General features: G+C 37.0%; 1 protein-coding gene across 1 annotated transcript; it reads left to right on the forward strand.

Moving 5' to 3' along the window:
• The first annotated feature begins 1,532 nt into the window (after nt 1–1,532).
• On the forward strand, nt 1,533–13,447 carry LOC106754809 (PAP-specific phosphatase HAL2-like). The gene is made up of 3 exons (XM_014636878.2): nt 1,533–1,936; nt 11,750–12,437; nt 12,937–13,447. The coding sequence occupies exons 1-3, from the start codon at nt 1,783–1,785 to the stop codon at nt 13,238–13,240; spliced, it is 1,146 nt and encodes a 381-aa protein (XP_014492364.1). The 5' UTR covers nt 1,533–1,782; the 3' UTR covers nt 13,241–13,447.
• Nucleotides 13,448–16,790: the final 3,343 nt, after the last annotated feature.

Here is a 16,790-nt window from a genome sequence, read left to right on the forward strand (position 1 = left end):
TTCAGTCACTTATCTCAAATCAAGATAAACAGTTTACTAATCACAAAACAATTACAAATTACATTCACAAAGAAACAATTTGTAAAAGTTTAGAAACAATCTCTCTTGATACCACAAGAGATGAACCTGCACCTCTTTTGAATCTTCACAAAGGATGAAACACTTCCTCCGAATACTTCACGAAGGATGATCATCTTCCAAACACCTCCTCAGATGCACCAAGGATGAACCGACTATTCCTCTATCACCATAGCAGCACTTCACCAGCTCCACAGACGAGAGTTTCTCAAGCCAAACACGAACACACAACTCACAATGATTTTTGAGTTCTAAAGCACAAGGGAAGAATTGCTGATGATGGATAAAGAGAGCCTATTTATAGACTCAAGCAAATACTCTTCCATTTTTCATAACTGGTTAATGCTTTTAATCGATTAATACAAGTGTTAATTGATTAAAATGAGTACAATGGCTAGTTTTAATAGCTAGAAAACTCCAACGACTATTTAATCGATTATTCTTGGGATTATTCGATTAACTAATCGATTAAAGTAGGCTTTAATCGATTATTCCCGTGCTAGTTTGGGTTTTTAGCATCTGCAACATTTTAATCGATTAATACTTGGTTTAATTGATTAAAATCGTGTGTTTTTTATTCTGAACAACAAGTAAACCCTATGGAAGTACAAGAATCAAAACCTAATAAAAATCTAAGTTCTAAACATCGAACTACAATTATTACAAAAGCTTTCCATTGCAATACAAGTCTTCATAAGATATTCTTGAATCTTGATTTCTCTTTACTTGATTTGGGCATTATCAAAACTTCATCTTCATCATTTTGCTAACAGAATTTATGATTCTTTTAAATATAATTTAATATTTAGAATTTATGATTGGGTTTGTGAACCATATCGACTTATCACAAGTTGAACCTAGGTAAGTCGGGTTTATTTTTGGTCTGTACTGTAATTTGCAATTTTTTTAATCTAACTCAGCTCAAATTCGTAATAAATCGGATTGATTTGCAAATTTTAATCTATTATTCTAATGTAACATGGAGATATTCACTCCAACAAGATGAGAGGAAAATTCATATGTAAAATATTATTAAATATGAAGAAATAGATGAGAGAATGTATGAGTATTACATACAAGAAAGCATTGCATTTATACAATGTTTACCTTTATTATATTTTGTAAGATATTATAAAAGTATCTAGCATAATTTTATTTATTTAATATTATTTTTTTAGATTGAATGAAAAAATAGGAAATGAATTTTATTTATTTATTATTAATGAAAAAATAGGAAATATTTATTTATTTAATATTATTACATTTATCACATAATTTTATTTATTTAGTATTTATACAATATTTACATAATTTTTTTTATTAATTAGCAGAGAGTGTGTGTGGTCTAAGTAGATTAAAGGTTTAAAGGTGGATCATACACACGAGACAAAATAAAGAAAAGATATTAAGTTGATGAAGTGCTTAAAATTTTTGCTATATTTTATCATGGAGAGAGGGTGCAATTCCGAGAAACCAAATCCCAGAAACTCCACTTTGGACGTGTTTTGTTTCATCTATTTCTCCGAGAAAGGGCCACCCCACGTTTTACTTTCACTTTTCGCTTTGGGAAATGATGCCATTGTCTCCGGCAAAACTCATCATGTAGGACACTACTCCACCCTCGCTTTCCCTTTTCCCCTTTTCACCAGCTGGGCACGTCACAATCCTTTCATTCTCAACCCGACTTTCTGACTTATTTTGGCTATGGAGGAAGACAAGTACGCCAAGGAATTGGAGGTGGCCGTCAGGGTGGTCCACGTGGCGTGTGCTCTGTGCGGGAGGGTGCAGGAGAGGCTCCTTGAGACCAGCAATGATCACGTTCTGTCCAAGGATGATGATTCTCCTGTTACTGTTGCAGGTATTTGTGTTTAATTTTAATTTTAGTGAAGACAAGCTCCCTTTTTTGTTGTTTTCATAATCATAGGATCGTAGCGAATTTAATAATTGATGTCGGGTATGATCTTTTTTGGCTTTTGGCTTTGGGGAGGTGTGCATTTGAATTATTGTTTCATAGTTGTGGTGAGATTGGTGTTTTGGTGTGGGAAATCAAATGGGGTTGTCAGAAACTTTGTTTTATCACTATGGTAAAGTAATGGATGACCGAGTTTTGATCAAATTTTGTCAAATCGCAATTTTCAATATGTAATGTAGCTTGAGGATTTATGTGAAATTGAGAAATTTTTCTCTTGCCTTTGTAAAGTATTCAAGTGCGTTATGATGGACCAGTTTTTTCGACATTAATCCAGTGAAATATTATATTTTTATGGTGAATTCGAGTCTTTGGAGGATAATTTAGCTTACATTAAGATTTTCATTCTTTATTCTGTTTATGAATTCTGTTCTTCTTGGGTATTTTGAGCTATAGCTTGACAGTGAAGTGTTAGGTTAATTCTTAAGTAGATTCTCTGATAAAGCATTTATCTATGGCCATAACCTGATACATTGATTTAATCTTTGCATCGTTAAATAATTTTTCATCTATTGTAATCCTTTGTCAATGGCGGCATCATAATTGCATCGTATGATTTCTGACGTCTACTGTGCACTGGCTTATTCATCTAACTTGATATATTCTATAAAACTGAGTAGATGGTTATGGTCATGGTAAGGAACCATAAAATGTAAAACAACTTTTAGAGAAAAGTATATTGTTCATTGGTCCTTGACTATTTGTTTCTTTATCTCAAAGTGTTGGTGAACTTTTCAATTAAAGTTCTCGAGTAGCTTCAGCTGTGTCTAAAGCTTAAGCTGTTAGATGAAAGCTCATGTTTTGTTGAGTCTGGACAGTGCATAAGCCCACTTACCTTATACTCATAATTTAAGTTTTATTTTGAAGAATGAAGAGAACAAGTATCAAACTCTAACTGCATGATACAAGCCGTGATCCTACTTCATGAACTAGTTATCAACAAATTTTGTTAGGTTGTGTTATGATTATTGAAATAAGGAACTAATCCTATAATCAAGAATATCTATATCATATATGTATTATTAGGAAGATTTTTGTTTATTCTAGTATCATATCTTTGTTATAAGAGGATATCACATCTCCTCTACTTATTGTATAAATTCATTTTTCTCAAAATGAAGCACCCATGTTGTCTGAAAAATACATTATCTCAGCTCAATGTTTATCTCTTTCCAAGAGTTTAACAGGTTAATAGTCGTAGATGTTTTTATATCAAAAAGCTATATTATTCCAGATTTTGTGGCATAATTTGTATTGAGATAGAAATGTACAATGTGTGTGTAGAGGCACACTGGTATAAATCTAGGTTGGTGATAGGGTTCTTGGTTACAAGAAGCCTAGACTATCTACTCGATTGGTCCACTGATAGATTTCTTTAGGTAAGAAATCAATCTCTCTCGAACACAACACTCACACACACCTAGATTACTAGAAAAAGACTGTATATTATTCTTGCAATCAAAGAATACAATGTACAAGTCCAAAACACTCAAGGGAACACTTTTCCTCCATAGGATACAAGGTCTTGTCTGCACAAAGAATTAACAAAAGCTAACCCGTTACACGACCCCTTTGCCTTCTTATAAAGGCAACTCAACCAACTACTAACCGCATAAACTCCCCCTAACCGTCTAACCTCCTAATTAATTTTCTTTTCTCCTCTCATATACTTTTAAAGCCCTATCATCCACACAGAAAGATCACACACACAACACACGTAAGCTGCAATTGTTTCTTTATTGTTGGAAAGCACTCACAAAAACAACCAAGGAAGCAATCCTTTCTCCCCAGGATATAATGATCCTGTCTACCTTTTTTTTACAGATAAAACGTGTCCCCCAAAGACACTTATTTTTTCTTATATAGTAGGTACAAAAACAACTAACAACAAACTAAACTAACTAACACCCTCCCACCTGACCAACAACCTTTCTCTACCCTTTAACCGTTTATGTTCTATTTTTTGTCCCTTTTTTCCTAACATAGACCCTTAGGATCCTATTAGTTGGTGGTTGAAATTATGTGAAATTTATAAGTTTACACTAAATCTATATGATGGTCTTGCAGGTTTAGATTCCTTGATCTTAGATTTATAACCATAAATTATTGGAAATGCAAGTTATTAGTAAATTGACTATGGCATTCTGGCCTAGTTTAAGTGTTTCTGGTGTAATTACTCACTTAGCTATTGCAATATGCACACTAAAATTTTTAATCCACGAGGAAAAAATATATCGTAATAGAAAGTGGTAGTATATAAAGGGAAATAGATGATATTCTAGGAGAATAACTCCAGTAGTGTAACTTCTGCTTCCAAAAGAAACCAGGAAAAATAGAAAATAGCAATGCGGAAAGGCCGACAACCAGAGTTGCAAGATGCAACCTCTATCCCTGAGGAAAATGCCTAACCAATTTCTTGCCCAAACTCTATTCTTTGTTTTTGTACTCTTTCATACCCTATAGACATTGTTAGGTTTATCAAGGGAGGGGGTTTGCTAGGAAGATACAATACCAACCAATGAGACTTGAGTCCAACCATATAAGGGATTGACTCCAGTCTCTACCCAAAACCTTAAGGCAATGGGTTAATGGGTTTTCACCTTTATATGGTGCTCTCCTTTCTCTTTTCTACCCAATGCAGGACTTGGACTCACTTGAAATTCTAACAATCTCCCCCTTCAAGGGTAAGTCCCTTCCACATTGGTTCACTCCTTTTCATACCGTCGTTCATCTTAATGGGACACGCTTACTTGAAACCTTTTGTCAAGAAGACTTTCGGTACAGGAAGGAACCATTGTACTCATCTGAGCCTAACTTGGCTCCGATACCACTTGTTGGGTCTATCGAGGAGGATGTTCACTATGGAAGGGACTCACCCTTGTAGGGGGAGATTGTTAGAATTTCAAGTGTGAGTCCAAGTCCCACATTGGGTAGAAAAGACAGAGTAGAGCACCACATAAAGGTGAAGGCCCATTAACCCATTGCCGTAAGGTTATGGGTAAAGAGTGGTGTCAATCCCTTATGTGGTTAGGCTCAGGTCTCATTGATGTTGTATCTCCCCGATGAACCCCCTCCCTTGATAAACCTAACAAGTAGTCTCAGAGTTAGGTTAGGCTCAGATGAGTACAATGGTCCCTGTATCGAAAGTCTTCCTAGAAAAGGGTTCTAGGTAAGCGTGTCCCGTTAAGATGAACGGTGGTATGAAAAGGCGTACTCAGGGGAGTGTACTAATGTGGAAGGGACTCACCCTTGAAGGGGGAGATTGTTAGAATTCGAAGTGAGTCCAAGTCCCACATTGGGTAGAAAATAGAAAGTAGAGCACCATATAAAGGTGAAGACCTATTAACTCATTGCCTTAAGGATTTTGGTAGAGAGTGGTGTCAATCCCTTATATGGTTTGGGGAGAACGGAGGTGAATGGAGAGGAGGAAGATGGACAGGGATTGACAATGGAGCAGAAGGTAGAGTTAGAGCAGGTGTTGGAGCAATACCCAGAGGTTTTTCAGGAGCCTAAGGGCTCACCACCAAACCACGAGATGGTGCACCGAATACCCCTGAAGGAAGGCATTGACTCGATCAACATCCGGCCTTATCGATATCCCCATATGATGAAAGAAGTGATTGAAAGCCAAGTGGAAGAGATGTTGAAGACGGGTATAATACGACCCAGTATGAGCCCATACTCGAGCCCTGTAATATTGGTGAAGAAAAAGGATGGGAGTTGGTGGTTTTGTATCGATTACAGGACCCTTAACAGGGCCACCATTCCGGATAAATTCCCAATCCCTGCTATAGGAGTTGTACTCATGCAAAACAGGAGACCCATTGCTTTCTTTAGCAAAGGATCTCTAAGCAAATCCATTTATGAAAAAGAACTGATAGCACTAGTGATGGCAAATCAACATTGGAAACCTTACCTACGAGAAAGGAAATTCTTGGTGTATAACGGACTAGAGGAGCTTGCGCTATCTATTGGAGCAGAGGATTACAACACAAAACCAACAAAACTGGATAGCCAGGCTTTTGGGATATAACTTTGAAATTGTGTATAAATCAAGAGTGACGAATAAGGTGGTCGATGCTCTCTCTCAGAAGGAAGTAACAAAAGAGGAAGAAGAAAAGGAAATGAAGGTTATGGCAAGGCCCTATTGGCAGGACTTCCAGGAGGTTCTGAGTAGAGGTGAAGGAGGATGAGGCACTCCCGAAGATAATAGAAGACATCAAGGAGAACCCAAAATCGCATTCTGCTTTTAGAATGGAGAATGACAGGTTACACTACAAGGGGAGATTAGTGTTGTCAGCCAAATCACCTTGGATTCCCAAACTCATTGTTGAGTTTCACACGACCAATACTCGGGGGCCACTCAGCGCTATATAGGACCTACCGCAAGGTGGCACAATCTTTGTACTGGGTGGGGATGAAGAAATCAGTCACGGAGTTTGTAGCTAGTTGCTTAATCTGTCAGCAACACAAGTACTTAGCGTCTTCTCTGCAGGGTCTGTTGCAGTCTCTACCTATCCCGCAAGCTATCTGGGAAGAAGTGAGCATGGACTTCATAGTCCGACTCCTTAAATCACAGGTTCATGACGCTATATTAGTGGTAGTTGACCGTTTGAGTAAATACAGACACTTTATTCCCTTGAGACACCCATACATAGCTCAAACAATAGCTAAGGTCTTTCTGAAGGAAGTGGTTCGGCTGCATGGGGTGCCCGTGTCCATAGTCAGTGATTGGGGATGAAGAAATCAATCACGGAGTTTGTAGCCAGCTGCTTAATCTGCCAGCAACACAAGTACTTGGCGTCTTCTCCGCAGGGTCTGTTGCAACCTCTACCCGTCCCGCAAGCTATCTGGGAAGAAGTGAGCATGGACGTCATAGTCCGACTCCCTAAATCACAGGTCATGACGCTATATTAGTGGTAGTTGACCATTTGAGTAAATACGGACACTTCATTCCCCTGAGACACCCATACACAGCTCAAACAATAGCTGAGGTCTTTGTGAAGGAAGTGATTCAGCTGCATGGGGTGCCCGTGTCCATAGTCAGTGATCGAGATCCGTTATTCTTAAGTTTATTATGGAAAGAGCTCTTCAAGCTACAAGGGTCAACTCCAAATGAGCACCGCCTACCATCTAGAATCGGATGGTCAAACAGAGGTGCTGAACAAGATCTTAGAGGGGTATTTGAGATGCTTTTGCTCCGAGCAACCCAGAAGCTGGAGTTCCATTCTCCCTTGGGCTGAATACTAGTATAACACCAGTTACCAAGGGGCGGCTAAATGTAGCCCATTCGAGGCGGTGTATGGGAGGGCTCCTCCAACGCTTACATGGTTCATACCAGAGAGACAGTTGTGGAAGCAGTAGCCTAAGAGCTCTAGACTAGAGATGAGGTGCTCAAACAACTCAAATTTCATTTGGCATGAGCACAAAATCTGATGACGAAATATGCTAATCGCACAAGGAAACCGATGACCATTAAAGTTGATGATTGGGTATATCTGAAAATCAAGCCTCATAGGCAAACTTCTATGCCAACAAGGTTGCATCCCAAACTATCCGCAAGATACTTTGGACCGTTCAAAGTAATACAACAGGTGGGGAAGGTAGCCTTCAAGCTGCTGCTACCAGAGACGGCCAAAATACATCCTCTATTCCATGTGTCTCAACTGAAATTAGCAGCTGGAACGAAGCAAGTCGAGAAGGAATTACCAGTAGACTTGCAAGTGGAGGCACCAACATTCTGGCCACTAGAATTTTAGGTTGAAAGCAGTGACAACAAGGAGGGGAGTCAACACAACAAGTCTTAGTCGAGTGGCAGGAGGGAGGGGCCGAAGGAGCAACATGGGAGGACATGGTGACTATCCAGGAGTAGTTCCCTGATTTTAACCTTGAGGACAAGGTTAATCATCAGGCGGTGGGTAATGATAGAGTATGGAAGGTTTATGAGAGGAAAAGAAGAGTTATGAAAGAGGGAGAGAAGAGTTAATGAATTCCTAACTATAATAACAGTTAGAGGGGTGGGAATAGAACTCATGTAAAAGAGCTATTGTTTCGTGGTAGGGTAGTTTTCGAATTCTTTTGTGTAGTCAGCATTTTGATATCCTGTGGAGGGGGAATTAGGCTCCCTTAGAGGTGTGAGGATATTGTACAGTTGAAAGAGAACTCAATACAGATTCTTTCTTTGTTGCTTTGTGTTCTTTCTGGAGTATGTGTGGGTAGGTTTCATTTCAAGAGACCTATCACATGGTGTCCTCCATCCTATGAGTGAGCAAAAGGAAAGAATGTAACTTGAATAGAAATAAGGCAAGAAGGAGAGGGAGGCAAATAATGCAGAGGGTGGGTGGAGAGAGTGAGGCGAAGACTATGGAGGGAGGGTGGTAGGGAAAGGGAAGCCGACACCTTGGAGGGAGGGTAGGGGTGGGGGAGGAGCAGCCATGGAAGGTCGCACATGTCAATAATTTAAAGGCCATGTGTACACACTAAAAGGGCAAGTGTGGCTCGCCTTTGTCACGTGAAGAAAAAAAAAAAAAAAAACTTAATGTCTTTGGGCAAGGAGGACTATATTCATGCACCTTTTAAGTATGAGGAAATAACAAAAACAAAGTTTCAGATATAAACAAAAACCAAAACTGCCTTATAATTTAGAAACTAAAAGTATATTTAACGCCTTTTATGTTTAAAGAGAAAGGAAAACATGACCAACTTTGTGTTAGAAGCAGTTTTGGATCCATTGGCCAAAGTTGAGATGAGGAAGTTTAAGAGAAGAAATAGAAGAGAACAAGGAGAGATTACCATAAATACGATAAAAAGAACTTTAGTCAGTTATCTACCAACTTTGACTTTCCACTTATTGTGAGATATAGATTATTGACAAACTGGGATATGTGAAAGATTGTGCTCGTCTTGTAGATTTTAACCTCAAATATTTTTCCCCATAAAACCTTGATTTAGTTGTTTTGGATTTGGAGATATTTGTTGTCTTTTCAAGAAAGCCATGCATAGAGTAACAATTTTCTGCAGTATGACTCATTCTTTTACAATAAAATCATTGTGGACATCTTCGACTACCATGTCCTTCTCTATTGCCATGACCTCCCTTCCACGAGTAGAGATACATGGCAAAAGCTTCAGTACATTCGTGGATAAGAGCTGTAACATAGAGTAGTGGTGTTGTTAGGCTTATTGATGGTGGGACTTCTTGACTGGTGAAGATTTGATCTAAGATATTATCAAAATTTAGATTTATGGCATGAAGAATCACTGCCATATATAACTTGTGCAACTTCTGAATGGTTTTTCCCCAAGTCAGCTTTTAAGAACATCTTTAAATTCTCAACATTAATTGACCTTTAGCCATAAAAGATGTCAGGTAATGATTTATTTGTTTGAGAGATGTTACTTAATGGGCAGAGTCATAAAGTCTAAATGTCATTTGCAAAGACACTTTGAGCCTTCTTCCAAAGGGATGTACATGTTCTGAATTGAGAGTACCCAATATATTAGGTTCCACAAATTGCCACAATAGAGCACCGAGTGGGAAGTCCACATCTAACATTGTTCAACATTTGATGATATTTAATTATCTTTTTCCGAGTGATCATGAAAACCGTGAACGAGAAGCTAAAGTTCAACAAATGCATATCGAGATAAATAATTTTCACCATTAAGATTTTTCGAAGTAATTGTTTTGAGTCCCAAAAATTGAAAAGGCAGGTCTAGTAGATAATGTTTCACAACTCTAGCAGACATAAAAAAACAGAAAAAGAGAAGTTGCCTAGGTTTCAAGATAACCTATGCGTGAATAGTTTCAAAAAGTTATGGGAGTTTGAACAGGGACAAAAGAAGCCAACGAAAATGCTGGTGGTGTCATGATGGTGTTGTAGTGTCAAGAAAGTGGCATGTAGGCTAAATGCACCTCACTGAGTCACAAAGATAAGTGGCACTTGATGAGGTGAGAGAGAACTAGCCTTCACAACCGGTCAAATTGGGCATGGCTTGTAGAGACACTTCAGTTCTGGTTTCTGTTGGAGAAAAAGGTGGAGTTCTGCGATTGTGGGATGGTGGCCAAAGATAGTGAAAAGTGGGAGAAGACATTTTCTTGCAAGACAATATAAGCAAATTGGGATCAACCCATTTTGATACCAACTTGAAAGAGTGTATATATGAGGAAAAGAGTTTGAGAGATCTTAGCTTGAAAGAGTGTATATTGGAGGCCAATTTATACTAAAGAGAAGGTCAATTTAGTGGATATAGGTGAGGGCAAACCTCATTGTCAGTTTTGTGAGGTCAAGTCAGGCATAAATCCACTTACTAAGAATATATAAGCTTAAGAGAAAGAAAACCATAATGGAGTTTATCCCTAGGATTCTAGGTTACAGATAAATGCAACACAAAACTTTATAAACTATTGTAATAGTGACTACCTAAGCTCCAACTTGTCTTTTAAACCTGCATTGCAGCACTTCATAAGGATGGGAACTTGTTTTTACTTTTTGTTATTAGTCCAAAGATCCAAACTTTAATATATTACACAATTTTCTCCTGCAAAAAGTGGAGCTAATACCACTGTTCTCTTTCTTTTTTATTCTCTAGATATTATTAGTTATCACAATCTATTAAGCATGAACCCAACTTTTCAATGGCATGGCCTTGTGTCCAAGATGTGTTTGACACCAACACATTTCCGACATGTGTTAAACACTATACTGAAGTTTCAAATTAAAAAATCATTGCAGCTCCAACACAGTCCAACACGGTGGTAACGAGTGTGGAGACAGTATTTTTTTAAGTTGAGAAGGTAGAAACTTACTGCATAAATTTATGTTTCCTCTTTTAACAAATAAACAAGCCGTCTACTTTCCATTTACACATTCTCTTTTTGTAACTTTTGAGTTTCTCCCCTCTATGTAAATAAATTACCCTCCTCTGCCATGTTAGTCACATTTGCACTTCCCCACCATTTCATGCTTCTCAGTTTTTGTGAACGTGAAACCTATCACTAAAGTTTTGGTCTGAATTATTTTTTTGAATAACATGAATTTTGATGTTTCCTTTATCGTTTCGATTTAAAAATGAATTTGAAATTCCCTTTCATACTGTTTTTTAGTTTCATACGGTATATGGGGTTTATGTTGTGGGTTTATGGAATTTCATAGAAATAACTTTCTTTTATCATCTTCTATGAGAGTCATAGAACTAGTTTTCTCTATTCATGTTTGGTTTCTATTTTTGATTCTCATCCTGTATAACATGATGGTGGTGGGGACTTCGTTTTGTCTATTTAATATTATTATTATTAGTTGATTTTAGATGGATAAATTTGATCCTTTTTTGTTAGGCAACAATATGTTCAAAATATTCAACACATATACATACATACATATATATATATATATATATATATATATATATATATATATATATATATATATATATATATATATATATATATATTTGGGTGGCCATATCCTACATTTTGGAGATTATAGGCATTGCCGTTTTCGTGCCTGTGTCCATGCATCACAAATCACAATTTTGTGGTGAAACCAAGCTAGCTTGTTTATATTCCTATAGCACTAAAACAAATCTGCCATATTGCAAATTGCAAATTCATTCATGATGCTCATATTTTGTTTCTGGCGCAAATGTTGCTTACTGTTGTTAATTGACTGGTTATTTCATTTCATATATCGGCACGAGAAGACTTTAGTGTTCAAGCAACCATTAGTTGGTTATTATCAGAAATATTTGGAGTTCAAAACGTATCAATTGTGGCCGAAGAAGACATACAAACCATCTCAAAGGATGAATCAGCAAGCTTGCTGGATAATGTTGTGAACACTGTGAATGAGTCTTTAGCTTTTGCATCCAAGTATGGTCTTCAAAGTCCAGAGACAACTCTAGGATCAACTGAAATTCTTGAGGCCATTTCCCGTTGCAACTCAACTGGAGGCCCCAGTGGAAGATATTGGGTACTTGATCCTGTTGATGGCACATTAGGATTTGTACGTGGGGATCAGTATGCTGTTGCTCTAGCTCTGATTGAAGATGGAAAAGTTGTTCTTGGAGTTCTTGGTTGTCCTAACTACCCAGTAAAGACAGAATGGCTTAATTATCATTACCAGCATCACCAAACAATGGCGCAATCGTCTCAAATAACTCCTGATACCGGAGGAAAAGGATGCGTATTGTATGCAAAAAGTGGCAGTGGCGAGGCATGGTTGCAGTCATTGATTGATGGAGAGAAAATGCTGGAATGGCCAAATCGTGCTAGACTTATTCGTGTTTCTTCAATTGACGATCCGGCATTGGCAACTCTCTGTGAACCAGTGGAAAGGGCAAACTCAAACCATTCATTCACAGCTGGACTTGCTCACAGTGTGGGACTTAGGTGTGTATATTTTCCCTTGTTTCATTCAAATTAACTAATTCACTGAACTGAAATTAATTCCTACATAAGCCCATTACAACATGGTGTTAAAAGGTTTAAAGATTTAACTGTCATGGCAAAACCATTACAGTAATAACAATTGGGTAACTGAGGTAACTTTTAAAGATAAAGTGCACACTTTAGCCTCCATCCCTCCCATGTAGACCAGAACTACTATATGAATAAGAAACAAAACTTTCAGTTTGAAAGCTTTTTTAAACTATTATTTTGAAACTGTAATGTTTTTCCTATAAAGGAATTCAGAACCAAGAACTTTACTTTTAGCCTGATTTAGTCCTATCATTTGATGGATTCAAGGTAAAAGGGTTATTCTCCAAAATTCCTTGTTTTCAGTTTCTTTCAGAGCTGGACCTGAATATATGACATTTTCTTAATGTTCATTTTAATTTTTCTGTTTAAAAGACCATTGCTGGGATTGAATCAGTCTCCTCTGTTGTAGAAAACAGCCCTTGCGTGTGCACAGCATGGTAAAATATGCAGCAATAGCACGAGGAGATGCAGAGATATTCATGAAATTTGCCAAATGTGGATACAAGGAGAAGATATGGGATCATGCTGCTGGTGTTGTGATTGTTGAAGAGGCTGGTGGTGTGGTAACTGATGCTGGAGGGCGCCCTCTGGACTTTTCCAAGGGCATGTACTTAGAAGGTCTTGACAGAGGTATAATTGCATGCTCTGGTGTAACACTGCATGAAAAATTTATTGCTGCTGTTTATGCAAGCTGGGACTCCTCAAATTTATGATCCTTCCTTTCTTCTATCAATGAGGCAAATTTTGGTAGAGCCAAACTGCAACATGTCTTTCTTTTTTCACTCCAAAACATTGTGATGCATGATAGTAGACACAGTAGCTGGCTAAGTTTCCATTGATATAGCATATTACATTAAGCTGATGACATATTTATTCGTTGGATTTAGCTCTTCTCTCAAAGATGGGAGTATACTTCAAAAGGATAAAAGTGTAACTATAATCATTGACTAGTGATAAAAGTCTAACTATAACCAGGATTAAACACTCAAAGGAGTGTTTGATTTGACAAAAACGTTTATTTCTTTTAGTTATAATGTTGCATTGTTTTCACTTTGATTTCGGCTTTTACATTTTATGGTGAATAATGAAAAAATCACTTTTATGTTGTAGAGTATGTTAAATGACATTGTTACTTGTCTATACTTTGAATGTAAATTTTAAATTTATTTTTTAGGTTTAATAGCTTATTTCATCTCCAGTTTTGTTAAATAACTGTCAATTCAGTTCTTTGTTTTAAAAGTGTGTGAAATTGATTTTTATTTAGTAAATTTTGTATCAATCTCGTCTCTTTCATTAAATACATACAAACAGTGTTAACTTTTTCTTTCTCTCTCGTGCTTCTCTGAATTCTTCTGAACAAAAGAAATATTTGTCTTCAACTTCATAACTGATCCTCATTTATTATTCATCATCCAAATTTGCAACCCTCTCTCTACACGAATTACAATAATTCTTTAATCATATCGTTCCAAGATGTTAAATTAGGTTGAGAATAAAATCTCAACTTACATACTTTAGTAATTTTAAAGTTTAACAAACACCAATAAAAAGATTGTGCAATTGATTCAAGATTAGAGTTGGAGTCAAACATATCAATCTCCATCTCCCAACTCCGATGACTTTGAATTTTCTAACCTCGTGTCTCCATAATTAGCGGAGATTAATAACTTGACATGATCTATACAATAGTTTTCCTTTTTCTCTTTTGTTGGAGAAATAAAATCTGACTACGAAGGTTGTATATATTGTTTTATAAGAGAGTGTTCATTACCTCGGACTATTGATGTTCTAGTTCGATTCAATGTAATCTTAGTCGATTATATTAAATTTTATTTATAATTGAGTTAAATTTGATTTAATTCAAACTAACTTACTTTTATATAAATTCAGTTTAATGATCTGAAAGTCACGATAAATAAATTGTATTATACTTCTTTATATATATATATATATATATATATATATATATTAAAATAATTTGAATAATAACTTAATTTGTTAACTTGCTTAAAACATATTGAATTAAATTTTGATGCTTAAGAATGATAATTTAATAAAATAAATAATTCCTTTTATTTAATCTTTTCTTATTTCTAAGTAACCTCAACCCCTAAATGGGTAGACATGTGAAGATAGACTTTGATTGATATGGGCTTGTGTTTGGATGTGCTACCAAGGCTAAGGTAAAAAAAAAGAGTAGATCATGATTAGTCAAGTAATCATTTATTTGATTATTGATTCCATTTTCTATATGTCGTATCTATTGTTCATGCTTTATTTACACGTTGGGTACATTGTTGGTGAATCTGCTGTAATGGTTTGTGGTGGCCGATGATGATGCTTGTGTATGCTCTGGCGAAGGTTGATGGTGGCGTAACGTTAGCTTTCCTTGTACAATTTCTCCTAAGGAGAAAAATGCACATAATAATAATCTGGATATCGCTGTCTAAGAATGCACTCAAGAACTGTACCAAAAGTCTATGAAAATATATTTTAATCGGTTCAAATAAAAGATAATTCATCAAAACATAATGTAATTGGAGTAAAAACGATTTTAAGTGGTGTAAATGGACGAAAACCACACCTGAACTTCAATGGCAGAGGAAAGAAAAGCGAAGGAAGAAAACGATGAACAGTGCTCGCATAACTACTATTCGCACTCGCAGGTGGGTGAAAATGTAGGACATAAGACGTCGGCCCCCTTCCTAGTCGACATCATATTGCTTTAAGAAGTCGGTTCCCCTTCTAGCCGTCCTCTATGGCATTAAAAAAATTAATTTTGACGTTTAAATTTAGGCATTTTCAGATCTTTATGATGTCTGTGACTAGGGGGAGCGACATCATAGTCAAATTAGACGTCGGTGCCCCTGTAGTCGACACCGACATCTAATTCTAATAAAACAATGTCTTTTTAATTGTCTACACAGACCATATAACGTTTAATCCCCATATAACCGACTTCGAGGACTAATTTGACATCGGGGAACTCCTTGACCGATGTCTATAATGGCATTTTAATTACAATTTTGCCACTGGTCATTTTTTATATCGAATTTTCTTACGTTAGACATTAAATAGGTCACTTTATATGTATTTTTTGCACTAGTGAGGAGGTGCATTAGCTGACTGTAGCAGAAGTTAAGGACGAAGCTAGCATCGTTGCGGTTGTAAAACCAACATTGGTGACAAACGAGAAAAGGCTACATTGAAAGTGTACGTTTTAGGACTTAAAAATTGAAGCTTAAAAAATGAGAGTGAAAAGAGAAAAAACTTTGAGAAAAATAAAAAAGAGTTTTGCACTTAATAAAGAAGACCAATTAAATCAATTTTTTTTAATTGATTTAATATACACATATTAAATTTGTTTCTTTATAACCGATCTAATATGTACATATGAGATCGTTTCCGTTACAATCAATCTAATATAATTTCTGTTTCGGTATAAATTTACTGGGACCGAAGGACTAACCTCGATGACGTCGTCTTCTGCTTTTCTGCCCGCTCCTTCTAATTTCCGAGCGCACGTCTTTGCGTTGACTTCAGCCGTACGGTGATCTTCTAGCTTTAACCGGGGGGGAGGTACCTGAAAAGGCACTCCGACGCTCAAGTTAGGCGTGTATAGAGAATTCTCTGTGAGAGAGAATTGAAGAGATGAGAGATATGCTGTATGAATTGCGAGTAAAGTGTGTTCANAGGACGTACCTGTTTGGAACCCTTCAGCCTTTACTTATAGGCTTTGGGTCGGCATATGATAAACAAAATATAAACAGAATAATAAATATAAACGATCTTACTTAGCATATCTTTGCTTCTGTTAAGATATATTTGGTGAATATATCTGAATGGTATATCTTTGTGGATATCTTTTACACTGGCCATTTACGCTAGCCTTGGGCCTTGAGCCCAGTAAGATTGTAGCGCTATGGTGGGCTGTTGGCCCACTAAGACCGTTCGGTCTCTCGGACTTTTCCGGCCGTTGGAATTATACCACCGTACATCATCCCCCCCAAGTCCGAGGCAAAGGAAGGCGTTCGCCTTGGTTTGTCCGAAGGGCTTAAATACGCTTGTCGTTCGGTGTTCTATTGCTGTGCTGTGCGTAAGCCGGGTGACCACACAGTTATTTGAGTGGCCAGAAAACGACATGGTGAGCTTGTCATTTAGGCTTTTAAAGAGGAGCCTGTGTTTTCCCGCGCTGAGGGTAGCGTTAGAGTCGCGAAAAAGAGGCCGTTAGATGAAACACATCTAACGGTGCAGACGATGCAT

Source organism: Vigna radiata, chromosome 2 (genome assembly GCF_000741045.1).
Source record: "Vigna radiata var. radiata cultivar VC1973A chromosome 2, Vradiata_ver6, whole genome shotgun sequence".
NCBI lineage: Eukaryota > Viridiplantae > Streptophyta > Magnoliopsida > Fabales > Fabaceae > Vigna > Vigna radiata.

Bases quoted from the DNA above. Each gene is read 5' to 3' on its own strand.
- LOC106754809 (XM_014636878.2), top strand. From the start codon at position 1,783: ATGGAGGAAGACAAGTACGCCAAGGAATTGGAGGTGGCCGTCAGGGTG. The intron at 1,937-11,749 runs GTATTTGTGTTT...CGGCACGAGAAG, and splicing joins TTCTCCTGTTACTGTTGCAG to ACTTTAGTGTTCAAGCAACC. The intron at 12,438-12,936 runs GTGTGTATATTT...CCTCTGTTGTAG, and splicing joins GCTCACAGTGTGGGACTTAG to AAAACAGCCCTTGCGTGTGC.